The sequence below is a fragment of the Zasmidium cellare genome (assembly GCF_010093935.1).
Source record: "Zasmidium cellare ATCC 36951 unplaced genomic scaffold M409scaffold_59, whole genome shotgun sequence".
NCBI lineage: Eukaryota > Fungi > Ascomycota > Dothideomycetes > Mycosphaerellales > Mycosphaerellaceae > Zasmidium > Zasmidium cellare.
In genome coordinates this window covers 110874-135683 of record NW_022987003.1, presented here as the reverse complement: position 1 = coordinate 135683, position 24810 = coordinate 110874, and the positions used below count along the sequence as shown (strand labels likewise).

The following is a 24810-nucleotide window of genomic DNA, read 5'->3' as shown; positions in this document are numbered from 1 at the left end:
TACAGACAAGGTTCTGTATTTCCACAGTAGCGCAGTCGACCATGTGACTAGGTGCTCCCGCAGAACTACTTCAGAGTCCCAGAAACACTCCATGCATCATGATCTGGTCCCTCCGAGGAGCACTTTCGATGCTGCAGGATGACGTGGCCAAACTTTCTGGATATCGCATCTTCAGGCGATAAGTTGACCGGAAAATGATGACGTTGACTCCCAGAGTCTACCACCAAGCTTATCATGGCATTCGTGTGCTGGTGGACCAGTCAGTGCGGCCGCATCTCAGCAACCTCTTCACATGGCCAAAGTCGGTCAAGACGCCTTGGGATAGCTCCTCCTAGGTGGCGCCCACCATCATCCGCGGTCTACGGACGGGCCTGATGAGTGATCGAAGAACAGGTCGCACATTGGTTTGCATGCTTTTCGCCAAATGTTCCGAGACGAGGCGCTCTCGCTGTTGGCAGCTACCCGGGCGAAGAAGCCGCAACGAACGTGAATCGACATGCCGAGGATCATTGCTGCAATCGGAAGTCGTCTCGTCTGTTTCTCGAACTGGGCACCGCGACACGGAGAGGTATTCCAATCAGGCCGCCAATATTTGTCAAACCCCTCACCTAGGGGCGTTCGTGACCCCGGATTAATGGGGAAGCTTAAGAAACAAGCTTAAGTATGTGTTCGCCTGTAGGTTTCCGACTGCCTTTTCTGGACAAGATCTTCGCGTTGCAGACCACATGTCTTGTTGCATTTCTGCCACCCACGCCAGACCTCTCTTTGCCGCCCGCATGTATGCAAGCCCGCCACGTATGTGCGATCGCCTGTGGCAAGCCATGGAAGGCCCTTTTCGGATGTGTATACGGCTTGGGAGGTATCTTTGCCCAGCAGCATACAGTACTATGGAAATGCCGATCCAGAATCAAGTTGCTGGGCGTGCGAGCGCACTTCGCAAGTACTCTTCCAAGCAAAGAAGAGGTATATGAAGAGAGCAGTCTCCTTTGTGTTGACATCTCTGCATCCTTCTCATATTTGATCTCCACCATTCGCAGCATCATGAAGTACACCTCCCAAGTTTTGCTTGGCGTTGCGCCTCTTGCAGCGGCCTTCCCTGCCAGTGTGATACAAGCAGTCAAGAACAATCCTCAGCTCAAAGCTCGAGCGGATCACATCCTCCAAGAGCGACAAGGAAGCGCCAGCGCGGCGACACTCATCTTCGAACCAGCGCCTCTGTTCGATGCTGAGCAGCAATATATCGACATCGGCCCTGGCAGTGGACACGAATACGTGGCACCAGGTCCAAATGACCTTCGAGGCCCTTGTCCGGGGTAACGTATTCCGTCACATTCATGTCGTCGTCGACTAACATTCTTCAGTTTGAACGCCTTCGCCAACCACGGTTTCCTTCCGCACAACGGCTATGCAACCATCACGCAATTCATCGATGCCACGACACAAGTCGTTGGTATGGGTGTTGATCTTGCGGGCTTCCTCGCTGTCTTTGGTGCTGTCATCGACGGTGACGGTACCGCTTGGTCGATCGGAGGGACACCTGGACCAGGTGTTGGCGGACCACTAGCAGGCCAAGGCAATGGTATCTCTGGTTCGCACAACAAGTGAGTGCATTCTTGATAATGTTAGTTCGATCAAATTGGCTAATACCGCTTGCAGGTATGAGAGCGATGCATCGCCATGCCGTCCTGATCTCTACGAGACCGGCAACGACTACGAAGCCGTCGCTTCGCAATTCGAACAACTCATCAACATGTCGCCCAATGGCGAAGTCACGCTCGAGAGCCTTACTGCCTTCCGATCCGTGCGGTTCGACACGCAGATCAAGAACAACCCCTACTTCTTTAACGGACCTTTCACTGGTGTTCAGGTTCAACCTGCTGCGTATGTTAATTGAACGGCTCCATGCCACCGCCCCTGTCCTTGACCGATCACTGACCTTCTACATCAGCTACACCTTCATCTACCGCTTCATGGCCAACCACTCAGAGGACCATCCGTATGGCTACCTGAGCTACAGCACTGTTGCAACGTGGTTCGGCATGACTGGCCAGCCCGGCTCGTACGTTGCACAGCAGGGACAAGAGAAGATCCCAGACAACTGGGTAAGTATCATCAACGAATGGAATGCTTCAGCATGCTGACTTGAGCTTAGTACAAGCGCGCGAACGCCTATCCTTACACCATTCCCTACTTCGAGGCAGAGTAAGTGAAGCCAGAACAACACTCTCATTGACGTTTGCTGACCTTGTGCCCTTAGTCTTCTCAACGCAGCAGCGCTCTATCCAAAGTTCCTCAACATCGGCGGCAATCTCGGAAAGAAAGACTCATTCGCCGGCATCAACGCCGCAAACCTCACCGGCGGCGTGATCAACTCCGGCGACTTGGCCAAGGGTAATAATGCGGCCTGCTTCGCCTTCCAATTTGCTGCCCAGGTCAAGCCCGACTTGGCACTGAACTTGTTGACTACTTTGACGAATGCTATTGGCAAGGTCACCAGCCAGCTTGCTTGCCCGCAGTTGCAAGCTATTGATGACAGCCAGTTGATGCAGTTCCCGGGGTATAAGAGGAGTACGCAGGAGGGTATTACGAAATAAGAACGATGACAATGAGTATAATGATGATTCGAGTACGAATATCTACGTGTATGTGAGACAATGATGCCCACTCTTGCCACCTCATCTTCTCGTCCTGCTGAATCATCGTTCGAAGCCCATGTAACAATGATGGTTCACTCTGCGCTGCTTCCAGTCTTCCCAAAGTCTCCAAATTAAAGATTCTTCCTGTGCAACAAACCATAATCCCTTCGCAACTTCTTCATGTCCTTATCGTAATCTCATGCCTCCATGAGCATAGCCTGCAAAAGCCTCTGGCACTGAAGAACTCCACTGCATCAAGAACCTCTAGATCTTCAAAGCGGCGAATTCAGTTGCCAAGTCTTCGTTGACTTGGTTCTTCCAAATCGCAGAGATGACAGCATTGCTATTCTGAGTGATGAATGCCTGCGTCGTCTTGAGGTTTTCGAGCTGCATGCTGCTGGGGAAGAGAATCAGTCCCCCTTTGGCGATGTAGACGCCGGGAACAGGTGAGTCACCCACTTCCGCAGCATCCTCGTCCGTCAAAGACACTCCACGCGCACTTCCCGACTTCGCATTTGTTACCGTCGAGATTCTAGGCTTGGTCACGAAAGGCAGTTGGTATGTCTCCAAAGCCGCCACGTTCTCTTCCCACTTCTGCTTCTCCAGCTTGGTCCTCTTCCGGTAGATCTCCCCAGCAACCAAGCTGAACTTCTTGAGCCCTCGCAATCGGCCGAGCCCAAACTTTTCGAAGATGATCCTGAACTCTTTCTCTCCAAGTGTGGCCTTCCATGGATACTGTGGCTCTACGGACTCAAAAGCAGGCTCGCTGACCATCAAGTTCAGCTCCTTCAGAGACGGAAACGTGGCAACCCGCCAAATGAAGGATGCCGCCAACTTGATGCTCTGGGGGTGACGTAACTCGTCAGTAAATCCGCCTTTGCCCTCTTGCGTAAGAACAAAAGCGATAGGTGGCTGGAAGACTCCCTGGAAACTCCCAGTCGCGAAAGTGCTGGTTGCCAACCCAAGCTTTGGCGGACTCTTTGAGGAACCTCTTCGAGACCATGAAGTCGCAGACTTTTGGGACGAGCTTTCGTAAAGCAGTTGCTGTCCCGTTGCATCGGTTCTGTTGCTTTTGTTCCGATTGCCAGCCGTCCCGGCCGTTGATGACCAAGCCTTCCTGGGCCGGATACGCAAGACCGAATATGACGTCCAGCAGCTCTTGAGGCAGGTCGAATAAGGAGAGAGGTTGCTTCTTGGCCGCCGGCTCGTCGCAAAGTAGTCCTCGAAGGTACTCAATAGGCGGAAAGACCCTCGAAAATGGAGCATGGAACTTCTTAGACTGGCCTCGAATCGCAGCTCTCAGATCCGTAAGTGCTGCATCCTAATTGGCGTCGGCTACTTTGGTAGAAATGAAGAGGTAGGGTCGCTTCTTGGTGCGAATGACAAGCTTGATGCGCTCGGACTGTAATACCGAGACCTTGATGTACAGGACGTCCAGGAGTCGGATCGTGAGGATGGGTTCGCCGGTGGGATCGCGGAATCGCCAGAAAGGCTCGAACATGGCGTACTCGATGCGTGCGGTGCCTTTTCTCCGGTTATGGAGCACCTCGAGCTTTGCTGAGACCATGGTGTAGGTCTTAATTGTCTGTTTTGGAGTGTTGTCAGGGTACAGAAGGTCAAAGTCGCAACAGACTGCGAGAGCCCCGGGCTTTCGAGGTAGCCTGTGAGCGGAGGGTTGAGTTCTTGTGGCTCGTGTTCTGGTTGCGGTGCATCGATGATAGTGCTGGGCACCAAGCAAAAAGGCAGATCAGATGCAGTCACTTTCGTGATGTTGCGACGGCAACAGATGACGACAAGGGAGCAGACAGTGGTGCTGGCTCGTGCTTTCCCGAAGATTTGCCGAACATTCACTTACTCTTTCACAGAACCAGGGTCTTCGAGAACGCTCGATTATTCCATATTGAAAGTGTCGCCATTCCACGTAAGAACCTTGTGGATACGAAGGGCAGCCCCGATGGAAGCGATGAACTGTGCAAGATATCTCATTCAGGTGGGCAACATGTATCGTGTGCTATGCTTCTAGTCTTATCTTGTACATCCAGTATAGAAGCACATCTTGAGCTGCAGACTTTCGATAAGTGTATGATATAAAAATTCTTCAGCGAACCTCCAAAGAATATGCTTTGAGCATTCACGCTCCCCGCTTGCCGCCAAATGCAAAGAGCGGAAGCAAAATTCCCCCTGATCAAAAGCCATGATCGACCACATGGGATGCCTTGGAAGTATGTTGTGCAATCTTGGTCAACCATCACCCAGCCAGCCATTGCAGAATCTCATTCTCCGGCTCCAGGTACTTTGCCTCCATCACCGAGACCCTGCGCGCCATAAGGCGAGCTCGACCAAAGATGTCACTCTGCCTTACCGGCACGTAGCAGGCGGCTTCGGGGCTGATTACCAGCCCTGCGTCATCATAGACCCTGTTGTCTCCTAATCCGTCAAAACAGACGAGCGGAGAGTCGTGCGTCAGTTGCAGTTCTCCAAACGCTGGTGGCAGCAATGCGGCCACAAAGATGTCAATTTGTTGCAGAACCATAGAGCAACGCAGCTCTTCCATCTGGTCGTCCAAATCCGAAATCAGCTCTCCCGCAAGTCCATCATCTGCTATCTGATCCAGCAAGTGGTCGGACAAGGTCGGTGTGGAAAGTGTCGACGTATCTGGCCAATTGAAAATCCGCAAGACCCTCAGGTTTCGCAGTTTGAAAAGCTCGAGTAGCGATCTTGCATACCGCTTATTATCTTCGTGATTGCCGGTGGTTGAAGTGAACGGCATGATGACGCCGAGTTGACGGAGGTTTGTGCATCTGGTGCTTATCTTCTCGAAGAAGTCGTCTGCCAGGCCCACTTCCGGGGACGCGTCAATGCGACCACCACCAGGCACGATCGCGAGCTGTTTGAGGCTGGATAAATGACCGTCGAGGCATTGTAAATCCAGCAAAGACTCGCGAGGTTCGTACCCAAAACATCGATCTGAATATCTGAGCGTCTCTAGGCCTCCAAAGGAACTCAGGAACTTCTCAATGACGGCATCCTTTTTTGTTTCACTTCCAAGGTCCAAGCAGAAAGATCGAAGGCTGTAGTTACTCTCTATGAAGCACGCTGTAAACACTTTGAGCAAAGATGACCAACCTGTACAGGCCGACAAGTGAAACTCATGAAGCTTGCACAAGTCGAAGTATTGTGGAAGCAAGTGCGCTCCAACAGAAACGTCTACACGGTCAAGGTGCAGAGACCGTAGGTTGTTTCGATGCTGTAGAAGATCGCCCTTGTCCCGAGCAAAAAGCTTCGAGAATATGAGGTTCTCGTCTGCTCTGACACTCTGACTGAGTTGCCTGTTGACCTCGACCAGGTGACTGGAGTGTACCGAGAGGCGTGACACTTGAGGTGCTTTGTTCATGATCACACTGTACGCATCTAGATCAGATCTGCTCCACAAGTGGCTGGGAAGGTGCAGATCTCGAAGCCTGTTGAATGGATTTGGTCCGAAGACATTAAGCTGGAGATGCTGATTGAGACCGGTGGCGATTGGCCCGAGAGCGAGACTCTGTAGCATGTTCTGCTGGGCAAAAAGCGTAGCAATGGTGACAGCATCAAGTGGTATGGTGCTGAAGTCGCTGGATACACTTCAGCATGTCGCACAACGGAAGTAAGATAGACATGACTCACATTTGGGCAAGTTGGTGACGGGGTAAGAACTGCAGCAACATCTGAATAGACTGAAGCTCGTCTTTGTGGTTCTTGAGCAGCTTCACGTATCCTTGCTGGGATGATTGACATGTGAGCTCTCGCACATGTGCCAAACCAGCATTGGCGAAGCTCAAGAGACCGCGTCCTAGTCGGAGCCGCGGCCAACGCGGCGTCTTCTCGTCAAGCACGACGTTGCGGTATAGTGCCGGGGTCGCAGCGTCTCGAAAATCTCGCGATACTAGGCATAGCAACTTGAGATCGGATGGACGAGGGGTGTAGCCGACAATGCGGCAGAGCAGCTCTAGTGGCAGGTGCGGAGCGGCATTGGGCGAATCCATGGCGGGACCATGCGGGTGGCTTCGACGGTAGAAGAAGCTGATGGCAGAGCACTATGTGTCGGAGTGAGGTGAAGTGAGGATGGCGGTGGGAGAAACAAGACGAAAGTCAGTGGTTGCGCTTTCTCTGACTCGCGATTTCACTAGTGCCTTGGCATGCACGCCAGCATGTGATTTGGGAAGGAGCGTTCGATGAAGACTCATCACGACCGGAATGCACTTCTACTCGAGACAGAGAGAACGGATCTGATAGTCTTGATGAGTTTCGTTTGATTACAGCGTTCTGCGTTAAACATTTGAGCAGTCTTCTGTAGTGGGGATCTTTTCGCAATCAATTCCTGACATCCTCATTCTGTTTAGTCTCACCATCCTTCTCTCGTACATGATGTTTCGGTCAAACATCATTTCTCCCAACACTGTTATCTCATCGTTCATCTTGACCTCATTCCGGACTAGAAAGAAATTCACACTCCGGCTCAATGTACCGGACCTCATTCTCGCTCACTTTCTGCAACGCAGTCTGAGCCCTGCCAAAGACATCCCTCTGCCGCACTGGGATGTAGCAAGCCGACGTGTCTGGAGTAATGGTATGATCTCCATCCGAGATGCTGTTACCTTTCAAACTCTTGAAAGCCAGCACGGGCGTCGTGCGACCCTCGAAGTAGTCGTTGAAGATCTCGACGATTCCGTTTTGGACAAAGTCGTCCATTTGCGACATCCAGGCTTTTCTCGTTCAGCTTGTCGATGGTCTCATCTTCGTCATCTGCGGGAGGAATGGAGAAGAAGTGCGGCTTGAGACAAGGCCAGTTGAGGATGCGGAGGAGTTTGAGGTCTGGTAGATCGAGCAAGTCGCGCAGCGCACTTCCGTACGATTTAGCCTCTTCCTCGGTGGACTGCGGAATGTGAATGATTGGTAGCGTGAGCGCTAGCTCACGGAACTCTGGACAAGCCGTTGACAGCGCCGAAAAGAAAGCCCGCTTGAGACCCATCTCGCTCGAGGCAAAGTTGCCAGTGCCCTCGGGGTGAAGAACCAGCTTCTCGAGCGTGCCGCCGTGCATCTTGAGCGCATCCATCCTGAGTCCTTGGTAGCCATTGGCGCCATCGAGTCCGATCAGCACCAAGTGCTTCAGACCACTGAAATAGCCGAGGATGTTTTCCGTAGCCTTGGAGCCCAAACTATCTCCCTCTTCGCGCGTGAATTCAAACCGCTGAAGTTGGCTGCCGTGTTTCCTGAAGAGGGTTGTGAGGATTCGAATGAACTTGCCCGCGCCAGGGCAGTTGTAGAGGATGAGACTCTGTAGGAGTGACAGGTTGATGTAGCCTCGCAACATGTACCTCGCACGTTCAAGATCGAAGCCATTGAGGACGAGGCTCTCGAGTGACATGGCCTTGGTGGCAGTGTTGGTCTTGGTGTGGGAGAACAGTATCGACGCGATCTCGGCATAACCTTCCTTTGTCTTGGTCAGGTCCTGATCGGGGGTGTCGCAGAAACCGGTGGTATTGATGGTAAGGTTGTTCAGGGGTGCATGCTCGATAATGTGCTGATACACATCGAAGTCGCGAATGCCGCCAACCGTAGCCGGAATTGTCAGGGACTTGAGGTTCTTGCAAAGGGCTTGACCTACGACATTGAACTTGAACAAAGTCGCAAGGTCGAATGTGAGCGGGCCGAAGGCGAGATGCGTCAATCTCTCTTGGCGTGTCAACACAAGCATGGCGGTCTCTTCGTCGATAAGGAGCCCATTGCAGTCACTGGGGACTAGTCAGCTTTGTGTAACGCTATTGGCATCTTGCTATTGTTGTTGGGCTTACAGCTCGCGAGGAATGTTCTTCGGCAACGCTTTCAATACTCTCGCCGCAGCCTTCTTCTCCTTCTGTGCTGGTTCCTCGTATCCAGAACAGAGTGTCAATGCTCGAATGTCCCGCAGACCCAGATTCGTCTCAGATAATATTGCAATCTCGACCTCGTCGTCATCGTGCCGCCAGCCAGGGATGTCGGCACTGAGGCTGACTGGTCGGTAAAGCGCAGTGGTGGCAGGTACCCGAAGGGCCTTGCTTGTTTGGCAGAGGGATTGGAGATCGGCCGGCCGTGGTATGAAGCTCATGAGGTGGAGGTGGAGCTCCGGCAGGAGACACTCCAGACGGGAAGACATGGCGACTTCTCCGCCGCGAGCGAGATGGGAGTGGTAGCAATCGCAGAGACGGGAGCGATGATGAAGGCTTTGGAACACCGTCGCCAATGTCGAGAGTCGAGGTTTGGATGTATCGAAAGGTGACGGGGCAGAAGATTGAAAAGGCGGAAGTTTGTAGTCCGCCTCGACCGTCACTCGCCCGCACCCGCGCGCGCTAGCGTGACGGCTCGCTTAGCTGAGCGCGCATGTGAAGACGCGGAGCCAGGTCCGCACCACACAGTGGTACGCCATTCGTACTGGTAGACATACAAATCTCTTATTTAGCTGGCTGGCTGTAGTATAGCAAATGAGAAAGAAAGAGGTATAGGCAGTTACTTGAGCGCGAGTACGTATGCAGTAGGTCCAGGAGAACCAACTTGCAGTAAGGCAAGGTTTTGAGGGGCGAAAGGGAGGATCATATAGCGCCAGAGTCAATGAAGCGGGAACACGATTTAAAAAATTCATTTTGTCATAGCCTACGATAAAGAAGCAGTAAGTGACTTAAACAAAAACAAAGGATCAACAACCACGGTGCCTGATACAACAAAATGATGTATGGCGGAGACCGACAGCTTTGCCTTGCCGGCTGTCTAGACAAAGGGATCACCGACGTCCAAAACCCTCGTTTCCATGTTTAGCAATACATTCTACCGTCAAACTGTCTCGAGTTGGGGATATTCAGTACACTTTCACACATCTACGATTCAAGCCGGCAAGCGTAGAGTGCACACTTGCATCGCTTTAGATTCCCGGCAACTGTTGAGAAGGGCGGGTCGCACAAAGGAACGAATACAGACAAAGACAAAGCTATCATTATACTCACTCTGCCATGCGCCGAGTACTTGCGGTCTTCCATATGAAGTAAAAAAAGAAGGATAGTAGTTCCAGCCCTGTTGCGAGCATACCGCACGGCGGACCTGTAGCCCGTCAACGTTCGCAGATGACTTAGTTCGCCTTCCATCCAAAATCGCGAGAGACCCAAACAATCCTCCCCTCTTGAATCAGCATTCTTGTCTGGATCTTTCGTACCTCACGTGGAAGTGTATGCAACGCAGTCCCAGTGCAGCACCAAGGATAACTTCCAATAGCCCCACCTTGCTCCCTCAGAGGAGTGTGAACGGCCAGCGCAAAATCTTGACTTCCGGCTCAACATACTCCACGTCAGAAAGGGTCATCTTCTGAAGTCCAATCTGTGGCTTAGCGAAGCCATCGCCTTGCTTGAGAGGCACGTAGCACACCGGACCAGGTAGCTGAAGCTCTTCGTTGTCGTAAACGGCTTTGTTACCCGACAAACCGGCAAAGCAGAGAATAGGAGGAGAATGCGTCTGCTCGCGTTGGTTGACGAGCTTGGCAAGGTGTGTGTAGGCGAAATCGTCCATCTCGAGCATATAATCTCGTTGAAGCAAGGGGTCATCTGTCGTGTCTTCAGGAAACGCTTTGGCAGGGACTGGCCAGTTGAAGACACGAAAGCTCTTGAGATCTGGTAGACCGAGGAGAGCCAGCATCGCCGAGTCAAAGTCCTGCGAAGCCCTTGGTTCGTCGATTCCAAACTGGACGTCGGGCATAGGTAATGCAAGCTCTCGCAGATTCTGGCAGTGTGCAGCGATTGTTGAGTAGAAACCTTTGGTCAAGCCCATTTCCTCGCAATCGCTATCCTCAGAAGCATCAGGTTGCAGCGCTAGAGCTTGTAGGGAGCTTCCATGTTTTTGAAACAGCTTGAGGTCGAAATGAGCGAAGTCGTCAATCCCAAATAGCATGAGCGATTTCAACCCTTCACAGGTACGGAGGACCTTCTCCACAACCTTGTAGCTGATGTGATCCTCCTCAACGATAGAGTAAGCGAAATGTTCAAGCTTGCAGCCGCCATGCTCTTGGAAATGGCCGGCCATGGCATCAATGAACACGTCGGTGCCAGCGCAATCGTACAGCTCGAGGCTTCGAAGATGAGAGAAATCAACAAATCTTGAGAAGGTCCTTGTGGCCTGTTGCAAGTTCGTGTACTCCATTCCAAGGCCCTCGATCTGAGCTCGTGGTGCGGTACTATCATTCGTGAGGTGGGAGAAAAGTGTCCGCGAGAGCAATCCATCAGAGCCATTCGAATCGAATAACCCTCCTGGCAAAGGGTTGCACGAGAGCTCAGTTCGAATGGCAAGTCGGCGCAAAGGTGCTCTTGCTATGAACCACTGATAGAGCTCGAGGTCGTCGAGGCTGCCGATAATGAGCGGTACCTCCAAGGTCGTCACATTGGCAAATGTCGACGGGCCGAACAGCTCGAGCTTGATGAAGGGCGTGAGGTTGAAAGTGAGAGGACCGAGGGCTAGGGAGATGAGGTTCCGTTGTTGTGCAATCACGAGAGATGCTATCTTCTCATCGACCGCGAATCTTCGGCAGTCTCTGCGAATAGTGTGTTAGCGGCAGAACATCTTAAAAGTAAGAAGGTTGAAGTCTCCACGCTTACATCGAACGCAGTGTGTTCCTCGGCAAAGACTGAAGCACTGCGGTCATGGCCTGGACCTCTTCGGGCAACACTTTCTTGCTCATGGAATCGAAAGTGACGTGGCGAATCTGTCCAAGCCCTGGGTTGGTCTTGAATAGCATACCAGTCTCGGGCTTGAAAGAGGTCCATTTGGGTGTCGTATTGTCGAGGACAACCCGCTGATAAAGCAGGGTCGTGGCGGGTACTCGTAGCAGTTTGCAGACCAAACAAAGCGACTTGCGGTCGGAAGGACGTGGAATGTATTCCACCACATTAAGGAGGAGCTCTGCAGGCAGAGACTCGAGGGAAGGCATGTCGGCGGCGAAGATGCAGTACAACTCTGAGTCGACTCCTCGATGTTTGGGCGTCGTGCGAAGTTGATGGCGACGCAGGAGCGGAAAGCTGGCAGCAGTGACTGTTGACAAGCACTCGCGCCCGTTTGCCGGGGTTCGAACGCGCTAGCGGCAGCTAGCATGACGGCGCGGCCCCGCTGAGCGAGCATGTGAAGATACGGCGGAACCAGGTCCGAGTCGTCACCCTGCAAATGTCCCATTGAATATCTCAAGGCCTCTTTCTTGCCCGAAAATGAGTAAGAAGAAGATCGAATCAAATGTGCATACGCGTTTCCGGCGAAATTGTAGATGACAGTAGTGACGGGATAGGCGTCCTCTCACGGGAAGAAGTGCAGGAGGCAGACTTGTTGAGAGGGAGACTTCTTAGCTACAGCAAATTAGTAGTGACAAGCATGGTTCATGGCCATTATGTACATATCAAAGAAAGTCAAACCGAGAGCTACGGCTCTTTGCGCGAACAAGACAAGAGCGGGGGTAAATTGTGAGATTCATTGTTGTGGCTTGCCTCATCAATGGAAGCCACGTTCTACTTCGTAAAGACAGACGCTTCTGCATGATCTACGGTGACACGATGCCTTGCATGGATATCAGTCACAAAGTCTCAAAACTGTTCGACTACGATCATGACATTCGGGCGACTCAAGTCTACGGAGGCATGGAGATGGCATTTCAATGACATGAAATCTAGTCCCGCAAAAATTTCGTTTTTTCATTAATTGCAGTGCATCTCCAGAATGTGAGAAGACACCTTCGATCCTCAGAGTTCTTGTGATACGCTCGCATGCCTTTTTGCTTTCAGTTTCTGCCAGTAAACGCAGAGCCCAACCGAACCAGAAAACACAACCCAATCCTTTAGCTAACAAACTGCAAAGCTGATGATCCCAACAGGGTCTTGTGAGACCACGCCTTCTCATAGACACATGTACGTTCCCAGACCATTTCCATCGACCCTCGAGCCCAAAACTCCAAAGCAATATCCCAACCCACGCACGACCGAAACCAAAAGCTGCAAGTTGACCCGCGCTCATCCCAAGATCTCGCTCTCCGGCTCCATGTACCGCACCGCCGACAGTGGCGTATTGCGCATAGTAAGGTGAGTCTGACCAAATGGATCGAGAAATCGGGAAAGCACGTAGACCTCGGGCCCGGTGACTTCAATCTCGAGATCGCCATCAGAGACGAAGCAATCCCCCAAGGCATGGAAGCACAAGATCGGCCCGGGGACGGCTGCTTTGCTACGCGCGAAGAGCGGCGTGAGACATGACACGACGAAGTCGTCCAAGTCCTGCATGTACATGCGCATGTTTAAGATGTCGGTGTGTCTATCGTGCATGTGGCAGTGGATGAACTTGTCCTTGGGATGGGGCAGGTTGTACACACGCAGAGACTTGAGTTCGGGCAGATCAAGAAGCGTGGTAAGAGCTTTCTTGAAGGTTTACGAGAGGGCGAAGCCGTCCGGTGTTCTGGGTAGGTCGATCTTGGGAAGGGGGAGGGCGACTTGCCGAAGCTTCTGGCATTTGGCGACGACGGAGAAGAAACGCAAGTCGATGCCCATCTCGATGCAGCCCGTGTTACCGATGCCGTCTGGAAGAACCATAAGCCACTTGAGGGTGCTGCAGTGTCTGGCCAAGACATCCAAGTTGAGAAGGGAGAAGTTGTCGATGCCGACCAGAGACAAGTCCGCCAAGCCTTCGACTGAGCTCAGAAACGCCTCAACCACGCTGGAGTCGATAGGCTCGTCTGTGCATGACACATAGTAGAATCTCTTAAGCTGGCCACCGTGCTGGATGACGTGTTGGGTCAGACGCTTGATTAGGTTCGCGGTACCATCGCATTGCAATATTGCCAGCTCTTTCAGCATAGACCAGTCGAAGTAACGAGAGAACGTGCGATCTGACCATTCGAGATCCATATCGTCCAGTATAAGGACATGGAGTTGCATCCTTGTATTTGGCCCGGCGTCTCTGATGTGCTTGAACAGGATCTTAGAAATCAAGCCATCGTGGTCCTTCTCGTCGTCCAGATTGAATGCATTCTCACTGCGAAGGGTCGTGGTTCGGATAGCTAGACGGCGAAGGGAGGCTTTCTCGATGATGAGTTGGTACAGCTCAAGATCGTGCTGACTTCCGATGACCTGAGGGATGTCGAGGTCTTCCAGCTTCGCGAAAGCAGAGACATCCAACAAGCCGGCTTGTACGAATGGCATTGGATTGAACGTCAGTGGACCCAGACCAAGGGTGACGAGCTTGTGCTGCCTCATCATCAACGTGATCATGGTATCCTCGGCCACCGTGCATGGGCTACAGTCACTACAAAAAGTTCAGTCTCTGTTCCAACATTTGTGTACCATTCCGACCCTAAAACTCACAATCCCCGGAGGCTACTGCCCGGCAAAGCCTTCAATACCTTAGCCACGATGCCCACATCTGGTTGTTCCACGGGAGCGACAGTGTCGAACCGGAGCTTGCGGATCTGCGCCAGCCCGGGATTGGCCTTCGCAAGCACTGTAGTGCTAAGATCGGAGCGCGTCCACCCATGCACTGCGTCTATACCAGTCACGTCATGGTACAGCTGCGTCGTGGCGGGTACCCCCGGTGCCTTGCTTGTCAAGCAGAGCGCCCTCAGGTCCGATGGCCGTGGGAAGTATTCCACAAGTCGGATCAATAGCTCTGGCGGCAGCGACTCCAAACGCGACGCCATTCTGTGAAACGCGCGCCTCGAGGTTGGTGGGTGCGGGTGGTAGGGCAGACGACGATGGCGGTGTTCGATGCGAAAGACGGTCACACAGAACGCGAGTAAAGATGATAGATCGCGCGGTGTGTGGTGTTGTTGGAGTGGCAGACAAGACTTCGAGGGAGAAAGAAGCGAGGCGAAGCTTTGACCCCACTAGCGCGGGGTTGTCATTCACTCGCCGCCGATCTCGCTTGAACCCGCTAAGCATGTGACGACGCGGGTTCGAACTCGTGTTTGCGCTGAGGACGGCCGCCTATGTCGTTTCTCCAACTCTTCAAACCCGACCACGGGCCCCTCTGCATATCGAGCCGACTAGACCGCCTACTCCTAACGGTGATCAACTTTTCCACTCGAAGATACATCACCGCGTCATCTACACATCCTATCGTGCAGACACTCGCACGATGAGCCTCACCATCTCCAATCCTCCGACATCAATCATCTTTCTCCATCTTCTTAAGCAAGCCAGCGCCCATATCTCCAAGCCTTCAAGACCGACCACCCTGCCCTCCACACTTCAAGCCGCCTAGACCGCCTAAAAGTAGTGGGGATTGTCCTGGGGATTTCAATACTACTCGAACAGGTTTGAATGAGATAGGAGAAGGAGCGTAAATACACTATCAAGCCATCAGTAAGACCACACACATCCATTCCGTGTAAACCCTTCTACTCACAGCGCTCATCTCAATCCACCCCCCTCTCGGAAGCTCTTCAACCCCCTTCAGACAACGCCCTCTCAGCAAAAAAAACAAACAAAAGTGCAGAAGATATATTCAAATCGTTGAATGTCTACAGTTTGGATACATCAACAGCTACCCTTCTAGTCCAAACAAGCAAAACGCAAGGAAACGAAAAGATGGGGGTATATCGCATCCATGCCCTCCTCGCTCAACCCAACTCGACTCAATCCAAAAGGAATACCCAAACACACACTCCTATACAAATGCGCTCCATTATCCCCTCTATCCCTCGTCAACCCAGTCTATCCCCCATATCACCTCACCTAACAACCCCACCCCCAACCCCGGGCCCCACCAACCCCCTCTGCCGTCCAATCCAACTCCTCGCCTCTCCCCTCCTCCTCCCAGCAAGACCAACCCCATCCCTCTGCAACCGCCCCCCAAGATCATACCAAGCCGAACAAACCAACCGCACCTCCTTCTGCAGCACCGCAACATCCTGGGGTGGCGGTGGCGGCATCGTCGTGGCGGCAGAAGAAGCCTGCCGCTCCAGCTCGCGTTTGAGGTCCGCGATGAGGTTGTCCTGTTCTTCGATGCGTTGGGAGGATTTCTCGAGTTGGAGGGAGGTCGTTTCGCGGCCCGTGTTGTGTTGGTCTTCGAGGGCGGAGGCGCGTTGGGAGGCTTGTTTCAGGCGGAGGTCGGCCGCGGAGAGTTGTTGTTCGAGGAGAGAGATTTTGTCGAGGTAGTGCTTGTTCTCATCTGTTTTGGGTGGGGCGGGTTTCTTTTCGGAGTCGTCTTCTGCGGTGACGTCCTTGCTGGGTTGGGGAGGTTCGATGTCGACCTCTTCGTCTGGCCCTCGGTCAACCAGCCTCGCCCTCAATTCCTCCAGCGCCTCATGATCCCTCTCCTGCCTCTCCCTCGCGGCCTCCAACTTCTGCGCCAGCACCTTCGCGTCATACTCCACATGCTTCCTCGTCGTAGTCAACTCATTAATCTGATACTCCTGATTCCGAATCAACCCCTTCTTCTCAATAATCTCCTTCTCCAACCCGGCCTGAACCTGCCTCATGGAATCCAACTCCTCAAGCCTCTCCGTCGCCAGCTTCAACTCCTCCCGCAACGAAGCATTCGCCTTCTCCTGCTCCTGCAACGTCTGGATCTTCTTCTTCAGATTCTCATTCGCCTTGACCTTCTGATTCAAATCCTCATTCTCCGCCCGCAACATCTGCAAATCATCCCGCAGTTTCTGACTCGCCTCCTGCTCCTCCTTGAACTTCATCACCTGCCTCTCGTACCTCTCCACCGCCTCCTTCGAAGCCTGCAGCTGCCCCTCGAGATCATCGATATACGCCCGATCGCTATCCGCCTGCCGCTGCAACTTCTTATAATCATCATCCCCCGCCGGCGTCCTCCCTTTGCTATTCATCTCATCGCGATAATTATCCAGCTCCTGCCTTAATTGCTCTTCATGCTGCTTCGCAGCCTGCACTTGTCTCCGCGCATCTGCCAACTGAGCCTGCAACGTCTCAATCGTCGCCTGCGCCTGCAAAAGCTCCTCCTCCCTCTCCAGCAAAGGATCCCCAAACACCAACCCGCCATTCCCCCTCTCCTTGCTCTTCCCATTCGCATCCGCCGGCACAGCAACATCCCCCTCCCACGTCCCCTCATCCCGGCTCACCGGCTCCGACACCTCCTCCCCAGCACTGATCACCCCCTCGCCCTCCGTCTCCGCCTCTTGCATCCTCTGAATCTCATACGCAATCACCATCGCGCTCTCCTGCCCCAACCCCATCAACCTCCTCCCCATCGCCTGATTACTCTCCGGACTTGCCATCGCGGCCCGAATAATCCTCATAATCAGTCTCTCCAAACCCCCCTCTTCGCCCTTCTCCGCAATCACCTTCAGATCCACGCCCTCCCCGCCTTCTCCAGCACCGTTACACACATCCCGATAGTACATCGCGAGCTGCTTCTCGACGTGTTTGAGATTCTGCCATTTCCGCGTCCAGTCCGAGGTGGGCGTTATGCTGGGTTCCGGGAGTGCTCCGGTGAAGTAGGAGGGGTCGATGGCGTGGAGGATGGTCCAGAGGGTGAGGCCGGTGTTGAGGTCGGCGAGGGAGGTGGGTTTCGGGTCGATGTCTTCGAAGGACTGCACCCAGGCGAGGAGGGCGGTGCTGAGAGAGTCGGGGGAGGCCATTGTTTATCGGCTGAGACGGGGTTGTTTGGATGTGTTGGTTGTGAGGTTTTGATGGTGAGCAAGCCTGTCGTCTTTGTCTGCGGCTTTACGCATCGTATCGCAGTACTACCGAAACATTGTGCCTGCGAAGGACCTAGCACGTGAAAGTTGATCGAGTCCCAGGCCGCTGGAGCTCAACGCGTGACGTGGAAAGAAAGCAAGTCTAGGGTGTTTCACAGCTTCCAGGCTCAAAAACCTCCGATATGCCCAAACAGGTCTAGCCTCTCATAGAATCTCCGACGCGCTAGAAGTTTGAAAAGAGATGGGATCTGGACGAGACAAACATAGGGCAAATCGCCTCAAACGCAGAACAATACACTTTTTGTCTCGGGAAGATGCTTCAGATCACGGCCAGACAGGAATAAGCATATCTTGATGTCTCTTGTCAACTGGTCTTGTTACTGATGTGCAACGTTCTTCGTTGCTATTACTTTCCTCCTTACTGCCTGCCAACTACTTATCGTTGTCTCTACTCTACATTTCATCAAATCATCCCTTGTGTGTTTCGTTAGATGTAGTTTTTCTTCCTTTTCTCTTCTTCATCAGTCAGTGGCTGTTGTTACAGTTCTTCATCACGTCACATCCTGCCGTTGGGGGTTGGCCGTTGACGTCGTGTTGTCTTCCCGCTGCATATGCATTTCATTCGCTTCTGTCGCGCTCTATGCTATTTGTTTGACGTTCGGATTCGTTGCTTCGTAGGGGTTATGCTTGTCGTCAAGTTGGTCTGCCGTATAAAATGCAAGTCGGTCATGCGTGGTTAACGAATGTGTGTTGTCGTCATCGTCGGTCACGGTCGGATGAGGTGACTACGGGTGGTAATGTGTATCGAGGAGTTGCTGATACTGTGCCGGCGATGTCGATGAGTGGTGGAAGTTGTCCTCTGCCGAGGGGTGTTGCAGAGCTAGGAACTGAACGTGCGCTGTCTGCTCGTCGTCGTAATGAAGGTCCACCAGGTAACGAGTCGCTGCTGTTCCGTCGTAGTCGTGATTGTTCGGGAGAGTGTGGATGAGTGTGTGCGTGTGGTATTTGAGGTAGGCTGTGGTTGTGTGTATGCGTGTATGAAAAGCCAGAAGTCGGGACCATGCCTGTAGGAGACGTGCTGGATCGACCGTCTGACCCAGGACCAGCCTGAGTCGACGAAGAGCCTGGTTGGTGTGCGAGGTGGAAGACGGGTACATTTGCTCGTTGAGCCATCTCGACCTCGCCGATTTGCCAGTGCATGGCTTCGGCCGCTCGCCATGGCAGTTGCATCTCCTTTGCAATCTTCTCCCACATGTCTTTCTTGAATCTGTCGATGCGTTAGTAGTGTTCGAGATGGTATCATGTTCGTCACGCGACACACCTCTCGTAGAGTCGAGCGAGCTTATTCTTCTTCTCCTCGTCCCATTCCGATCGACGTTCAAGATAGTTCTGAAACCTCAATCGACAACTGATTGCACTCCGTCCAGGTAGATGCTTCGAGATGTCTTCCCACTTCATACCGTTCCCACGCAATTCAATGATCGATCGATCCTCATCGGCAGTCCACTTCGATTGCTTCTTCTTTGGTGGAGTCTCCTGTGGATGAGGCATTGGAGGTGCCAACCGTTTGTTGCTCTGTACAGGCGCGTGTGAGAGTGGAATGGGTGGTGGTAATCTCGGATCCGCCATTGACGCTGGCGGATAGGGTGAGTAGCCGCTCAACGGCGTGAATTGAGGAGGTCCATGAGGATAGTGCTGAGCGTATTGAATCGTCTGCATTGATGGATACGGTGGTGGAGGGTAAGGAGGGATGGAAGATTGTCGATATGAAGCGTCCAACGGTGGTACTGGGAGTGGTGCCGGCGTCGTTGCAGTCGTTATCGTCGATGGTTGGGCTGAGCCTGCAGTATCGTCTCTGGCTCTGCTGCTGGTCGTGGTTCGAGAGCTGTTGCTCGCATTGCTTGGAGACGATGCTGCTTTTGGCCGCTCCAACAGGGAAGAGATATCCACGTTGGCGGCCGTTGCTGGCGTCAAGGCCAGCTCATGCGATTGAGATGGTCGTCGAGCGGAGCGTCGTGGTGCACGAGATATCGATATTGACTTCGCGTTCGGTTGGAAAGGACGAAGTCGATCGTTCGTGGAGTAGGCTTATTATTGCTCCCTCGACAAGGCAGTTCCTCGGGACAGGCGCCTAAACGATCCAACGCTTGAAGCGGATTTGACGCGGCCCTTGTTCGGGACGAAGAGTTCGAGTAGGGGAGATTTCGAGCTGAACAACGGTTGATAGGACACGGCAATCGATTGATGGTCGGCAACACCACGACGGCGGCTGTCAAGTGGATTCGATGGGGCGTGCTGGTATGGCAGTGACGTATCACGCAGCGCTCATTTGGCGAAGATGATTTGGATCTGGCGGGGGTAGGTGGTAGGGTGGTGTATAAGGGCCGGTCGAATTACACAATACCGTTCGGTGTCCCACCTGGTTCAGTGATGCAGTTCGAGGGAGAGGGTCGCTTAAAGTTGGCCGACGATCAGCGAGGGATCTTTTATGTACGAACGCCTGAGGACGGGGCCCTATAATGCCAGCGGGTGCGGCGTGCAAGGACAACCCTGCCTGGGGGAACCTCGTGTGTGTTTGAGGAGACGGGACGTCCAGTCGGTGGGCCGGTGTGAGGTCGACGCTTCCGAGATTGGTGTCTGGTGTGAACTGAACAAGTTGCGGTGTTGCGGTTGACGTAGCACCGAGGCACGAGACGACGGAGGGTCAAGGTGCTGCTGCTAGCAGGTCCAAGGCTAGCGAAATGGTCCGACGCAGAGGATTATGAAGGCACGAAGCTGCAGCATAGCCTTTGGCGCCAGGCGCGGATGCACCCAGCGGCGATGCGCGGCGGATGGCAGGTGAGTGCGAGGTGGATGGACGAGAGCCGTGATTGAGCGTGTGTGTCGCTCATATGGCGGCGCGCAGCGTGCAGTGCCGGGCCATCATAACCAGCAGCCCGCCCCGTCGTCGAGGCTGCGGCAGGGGCTGCTGGGCGGGTTGATGGGCAGTGACAGGCGCCGCAAGGGGTGAAACCGCATCGTGGCCGTATCGTGACAACAACAACACCCGGCCTCCACCCAGGTCGGCCAAGTAAGGTCGAGGGCCCGCCCATAGAACTGCCATCCACCCAGCATCAGCGCCAGCGTGCGCCGCCCCCAGACCAGCGCTGCACCAGCGATGGGTGATGCGTCTGCACGGCATCTGCACCCAGCACCAGCATGAATTCTGCCACCACCCACCCACACCCCCATCTCGCCGCCGCTGCTGGCTGCTGCTGCACCTGGCTCCTTCGCATGCACGCTGGCGAGCGGCAGCGGCATGCAGGCAGCACAGAATACGGCGGGCGAGCTAGGCCAGCCAGCGCCAGCGAATTGAAGCCGACGTCGACCTTGCCTCAGCGCTCGCAGGAAGCGCGCCATGTCATGCAGGCGGGCTGGTAGGTTTCGCCGACCGACGTGATGGGCATGAGATGAGATGCAGGCTAGCATCTGTCCCTACCGTCATCTCTTCCTGCCGTGATGAGAGCGCAGCCCACCGCAGCTTCTCCCTTCCTTTTCCCTTCGCGGCGCCGGCCAGGGATATACTTAGCCGTCGATCCATGCGCGCTCATGCACGGCCAAGTAGTGCGTGTAGCTACCTGGGCAGTGGAGCGCGCTCTGCAGCATGTACGTACAGGTTACATGGCTGGTGACGCATCTCACGGCGCACTAGGCGCGTTAGACTACCAGACGACAAGAATAAATAAGGGAGAAAAAGCCCCATCCGCCTCGACACCCGCCATCCGCCGCAAACAGAGTGCCCTTCTCGAGCAGACCCGGCACGAGCAGCGGCGGGACGATGAATGACTCGAGGGGTAGCCGCGTGTCTGTGTGAGAGGGGAGATGATGGGAGCGGTGAAAGCGTGGGAGTCGATTCAAAACACAAGCAAAAACGTCAAGTCAACGGCAAGCCGCGGTGGGAGTGGGTACGCTACGAATGTAGGGCAGTTTCGGGAGCAAGCGCGGATCTGGCGAACGGAGATCTACAGGTGAAGCGAGTGCACACAGTCAGCACGAATAGAGTAATGCCTAAAGGTTGTTGATTGATTTCCCCGAGTCCTGGGCGAGGTGGGTATCAAGCACCACCAGCGGCTGACTGATGGTTGATCGCGATGTGGGCAAGCTGCGATGGATGCTGAAACGTGTGAGAGGGCGAGCATGCGCATGGCATGGCATTCCAGCATGGCGCTAGGAATGGGTTTCAGGCGGTGTGCGAACTGCCGAACTGCTGGGCCGCAAGCGAGACTCGAGCGAGTTGCTTTGCGGTGTTGATATGCAACAAGTGATGTCTGGCAGCCTCGTGACACACAGCTGGCATGGTGACACCACACACTCGCTGCTGGCGGGACCGCCTCCTCCATCGCTTGAGGCATGCACTGGTGCGTGTTGACGGCGTGGAATGCACACGTCGGAGGTCAAGCCAGGGCAGTCTCTTCGCTCCTCGAGCAGAGTATCTGGCGTGTGAGAGCACGCTTCACGGCGCCGATAGCGGTGAAAATGTCTGACATGGCCGATGCACTTGGCAGGGATGGCGGCTTGAACGCAAGTCATTCGGGGTGGGGACTGGAGAGAAGGAGGAGGAAAAAGCACGGATCAAAAGTTCGAAAAACGAAGGGTGGAGAGGTCTAGCATTGCTAGCGTTTGTGATGGATGAGGTGCCGGTTATGCTGGCGGACGGCTCAATACGCGAGATTGATGAGATGGTGCTATTGTTGCTGCCGGCAGCCTGGTGGCATGTCGCCGGCCGTCTGCAGCAGGCCACCGCGGGCAGCACAATGGCATTCGCGAAGTGAGCACTCCCCCTCCGCGGTCGTCCCCTCTTCGGGGAGGTGGTGGGTGGAGGTTGGCAGAGTCGAGAGGAGCCACGTCGATGCATCATCATCACCACCACCTATAGCTGCTGCTGGGCGGCGTCCGAGATGCGTGCGGCCGGGCATGGGCTAAAAGTACGTATCCCGCTAACCTTGCCGTAGGTTACAGTAGCGGGAGCGTCAGGGAAGAGGGCGTAGGGAACCAGTTCGGCGTTGCTTAGCTGCGTCCTCGAGCAGCAAATGGCGTCACGCGTGCCGGGTTAGCCCCAAGTTTAGAAGCGATTGTGCTGGAGCGGTGAAGCCCGGGCGACGCTCTTCCCGAGTCGCTTCATAGCAGCAGCGCGGCTCGCAGCAAAAGCAGAAGAAGACTGCGTAGCGTGGCAGAAGTAGGGGAGCAAAGGGCCCGGTGTGTTTCACGGGCCGCGGTGACGCACTGGTGAGGCTCTGGCGATGCGAATCTTCCTGGTCCTGCCAAACTCGGTGGAGTGTCGTTCGCCGGGACAACCCTGCCAACGTCTCGCTTCCGCAGCCGATTGAAACACTCCACCATTCAACTTCACGCATCGCATCTCAGCCACGTGAGTGGTCTGCTGTTACAGAAACAGCCCCAATCAAGACCATCCGCACCATCGTTCTTGTCCAACAGGTGCCAACTGCCGGACACATCCCACACCCACTGTCACCCTCACGTCCATCGCACAACCTCCTGCAAACCTTATAGCCGATCCTCCGCCATGGCCACCACCACCGCCGCGGACATACCCCTGCTGGTGAGATCGGAGAATTCTGCCTCAGAACGACGCGTTACCCCGTCATGGTCCATCGCCACGCTCAAAGCCCGCCTCGAACCCATCACCGGCGTGCCTGCCGAATGCCAGAGGCTCAGCCTCAAGGTCGGGTCGCAGCCGCCGCAACCCATCGCCGCCCAAGATGAGGAAGCCACGCAAATAGGGGTATTTCCCCTTCAAGCCTATGCAGAGCTGCAGGTGAGTGGCGGCATCCAGTTCGTATCTCATCCCACCCTATATCACCCCCGTCCAAGACGCCATTCCCGGGACTCGTCCTCCTAGAGTGCCGCAAGATGAAGAACATGTTTTTATTAGCACGCTCCCCATCATCACCAACCTCATCATGCACTGCCCACTCGACCCGTGTTACAAGGCGATGGCCGGCCGGAACACAAGACGTCTGAAACCAGACGACTCGAAACGCATCCACTCCACAGCCTCACCTCGGGCTCATATCCGACCATGACCGCCAGCCGCTGACCTTCCGGATGACAGGTCGTCGACACCCGCCCGCCCGGCGCCCGGACCAACTACACAGACGTCTCATCGGTGCAAAAGTACGAAATGAGCTCGTCCGAGTACGAGAATAGGTCCGACAGCGTGCTTGCCTGGAAGAAGGCCAACAAGCTGGGCCGCTTCGACCCAAACGCCCCCAGCATCGAGCAGCAGAAAGTCGATGCGTCCTATCGTGAGGTCAGCGACCGTGGCATCAAACAGGGCGTGAGGTGTCGTTTGCTCCCAGAGTCAGACCATCGTCGCGGAACCGTTCAGTTCGTTGGCGATGTACCAGAAATCCCAGGCGGGATCGGGGCTTGGGTCGGAGTCGCCTTGGACGAACCTACAGGGAAGAACGATGGCAGCATCAAGTCTACCCGCTATTTCGAGTGTCAGCCAAACTTTGGTGTATTCGTTCGACCAGAGCGTCTGGAGGTTGGCGATTATCCGGTGCTGGATGAGTTTGCAGAGGATGAGGATGAGTTTTGAGGGACCGTGGTCAATTGCTGCAGCTTGCACTGGGCGGCACTGCAAATTCCCTGGATGTTGCAAGATCGGCGAACGGATCTCCTCTCCACCAGAAACCTGCCTTCGAATCAGCCAGACAACGCAGAATCGTGTTCTAGATCGTCGCCCAGCATCCACTCAATGGTGACTTTGATGTCACGCGCTCAACTCACCTGCCTTCGTGCAGCCTGCGCCCGCCTCCTACCAACTACTGTACTGATCGACTTGACAACTCATAGCTGGATGAGACATGCAGCACTTCATGCAGCTGCTTACTTCGGCCATCCTCTCAGACCCTTGGAGCAGCGAACATCGAGCATTCACCGCAGATTGGTACAGTCCCGTACAACCTCTGTCGCATCGCAGCATCCTTTCATCATCAACCACTCATGCGACGATCTCCAGGCCAAGCATGATGGCGTACACCCAAACGCAGCCTGCTCGTCAACTTGCATACACAACTGCCGCACGCACATGTTCGCCACAAGGAACACCTTGCCAGCTCACCTGTTCACCGCCAGTCTGCTGATGAGCACGCGTGGCAATAAGACGACGTTTCTTTCCTGGGTCTTCGAAGCTTGAATCTCAGTGGCCGGCCTGCAGGTACCTTACTCGACAGCTATAAGATCAATTGACTCGTCAAACGAGAAGATGAAGAAACAAGCCGTGTGACGATTGACTTTGATGTACATGCCGAGTAGGAGAGAGGCAGCAAAGCAAGTTGTCGGTGAGGCGTTCCGGACACATGGCTCCCCTGTCACAGAAGACAAAACCTTCTGCCTCATAAGCGCTGCGCTTCCACCGAACCCCGAAAGATTACGTTTGCCTTGCGACGATAACCTTCGGTCTGCGATGGTCAACTGACG

General features: G+C 54.2%; 9 protein-coding genes across 9 annotated transcripts; 3 read left to right on the top strand and 6 right to left on the bottom strand.

The window, feature by feature from the left end:
• Window positions 1-1041: 1041 nt before the first annotated feature.
• Window positions 1042-2594, top strand: M409DRAFT_30099 (uncharacterized protein; the record flags this gene model as incomplete). The annotated part of the gene is made up of 6 exons (XM_033809762.1): window positions 1042-1313; window positions 1362-1601; window positions 1657-1881; window positions 1949-2102; window positions 2153-2202; window positions 2258-2594. The coding sequence occupies 6 exons, from the start codon at window positions 1042-1044 to the stop codon at window positions 2592-2594; spliced, it is 1278 nt and encodes a 425-aa protein (XP_033660367.1).
• A 306-nt stretch (window positions 2595-2900) lies between these two features.
• Window positions 2901-4203, bottom strand: M409DRAFT_30098 (uncharacterized protein; the record flags this gene model as incomplete). Its single annotated transcript, XM_033809761.1, has 3 exons — window positions 2901-3479; window positions 3598-3915; window positions 3976-4203. 3 exons carry the CDS (start codon window positions 4201-4203, stop codon window positions 2901-2903), a joined length of 1125 nt encoding a protein of 374 aa, XP_033660366.1.
• Window positions 4204-4884: 681 nt separating this feature from the next.
• On the bottom strand, window positions 4885-6658 carry M409DRAFT_30097 (uncharacterized protein; the record flags this gene model as incomplete). The annotated part of the gene is made up of 2 exons (XM_033809760.1): window positions 4885-6247; window positions 6300-6658. 2 exons carry the CDS (start codon window positions 6656-6658, stop codon window positions 4885-4887), a joined length of 1722 nt encoding a protein of 573 aa, XP_033660365.1.
• Window positions 6659-7266: 608 nt separating this feature from the next.
• Window positions 7267-8808, bottom strand: M409DRAFT_30096 (uncharacterized protein; the record flags this gene model as incomplete). The annotated part of the gene is made up of 2 exons (XM_033809759.1): window positions 7267-8407; window positions 8468-8808. 2 exons carry the CDS (start codon window positions 8806-8808, stop codon window positions 7267-7269), a joined length of 1482 nt encoding a protein of 493 aa, XP_033660364.1.
• A 1121-nt stretch (window positions 8809-9929) lies between these two features.
• On the bottom strand, window positions 9930-11616 carry M409DRAFT_30095 (uncharacterized protein; the record flags this gene model as incomplete). Its single annotated transcript, XM_033809758.1, has 2 exons — window positions 9930-11220; window positions 11285-11616. 2 exons carry the CDS (start codon window positions 11614-11616, stop codon window positions 9930-9932), a joined length of 1623 nt encoding a protein of 540 aa, XP_033660363.1.
• A 1474-nt stretch (window positions 11617-13090) lies between these two features.
• On the bottom strand, window positions 13091-14355 carry M409DRAFT_30094 (uncharacterized protein; the record flags this gene model as incomplete). The annotated part of the gene is made up of 2 exons (XM_033809757.1): window positions 13091-13964; window positions 14024-14355. The coding sequence occupies 2 exons, from the start codon at window positions 14353-14355 to the stop codon at window positions 13091-13093; spliced, it is 1206 nt and encodes a 401-aa protein (XP_033660362.1).
• A 3755-nt stretch (window positions 14356-18110) lies between these two features.
• M409DRAFT_30092 (uncharacterized protein) lies at window positions 18111-19044 on the bottom strand (the record flags this gene model as incomplete). The annotated part of the gene is made up of 3 exons (XM_033809756.1): window positions 18111-18340; window positions 18414-18592; window positions 18647-19044. The coding sequence occupies 3 exons, from the start codon at window positions 19042-19044 to the stop codon at window positions 18111-18113; spliced, it is 807 nt and encodes a 268-aa protein (XP_033660361.1).
• An 800-nt stretch (window positions 19045-19844) lies between these two features.
• Window positions 19845-20335, top strand: M409DRAFT_60817 (uncharacterized protein; the record flags this gene model as incomplete). The annotated part of the gene is made up of 3 exons (XM_033814585.1): window positions 19845-19892; window positions 20005-20163; window positions 20231-20335. The coding sequence occupies 3 exons, from the start codon at window positions 19845-19847 to the stop codon at window positions 20333-20335; spliced, it is 312 nt and encodes a 103-aa protein (XP_033660360.1).
• A 2553-nt stretch (window positions 20336-22888) lies between these two features.
• Window positions 22889-23926, top strand: M409DRAFT_60816 (uncharacterized protein; the record flags this gene model as incomplete). Its single annotated transcript, XM_033814584.1, has 2 exons — window positions 22889-23140; window positions 23438-23926. The coding sequence occupies 2 exons, from the start codon at window positions 22889-22891 to the stop codon at window positions 23924-23926; spliced, it is 741 nt and encodes a 246-aa protein (XP_033660359.1).
• Between the last annotated feature and the right edge of the window lie 884 nt (window positions 23927-24810).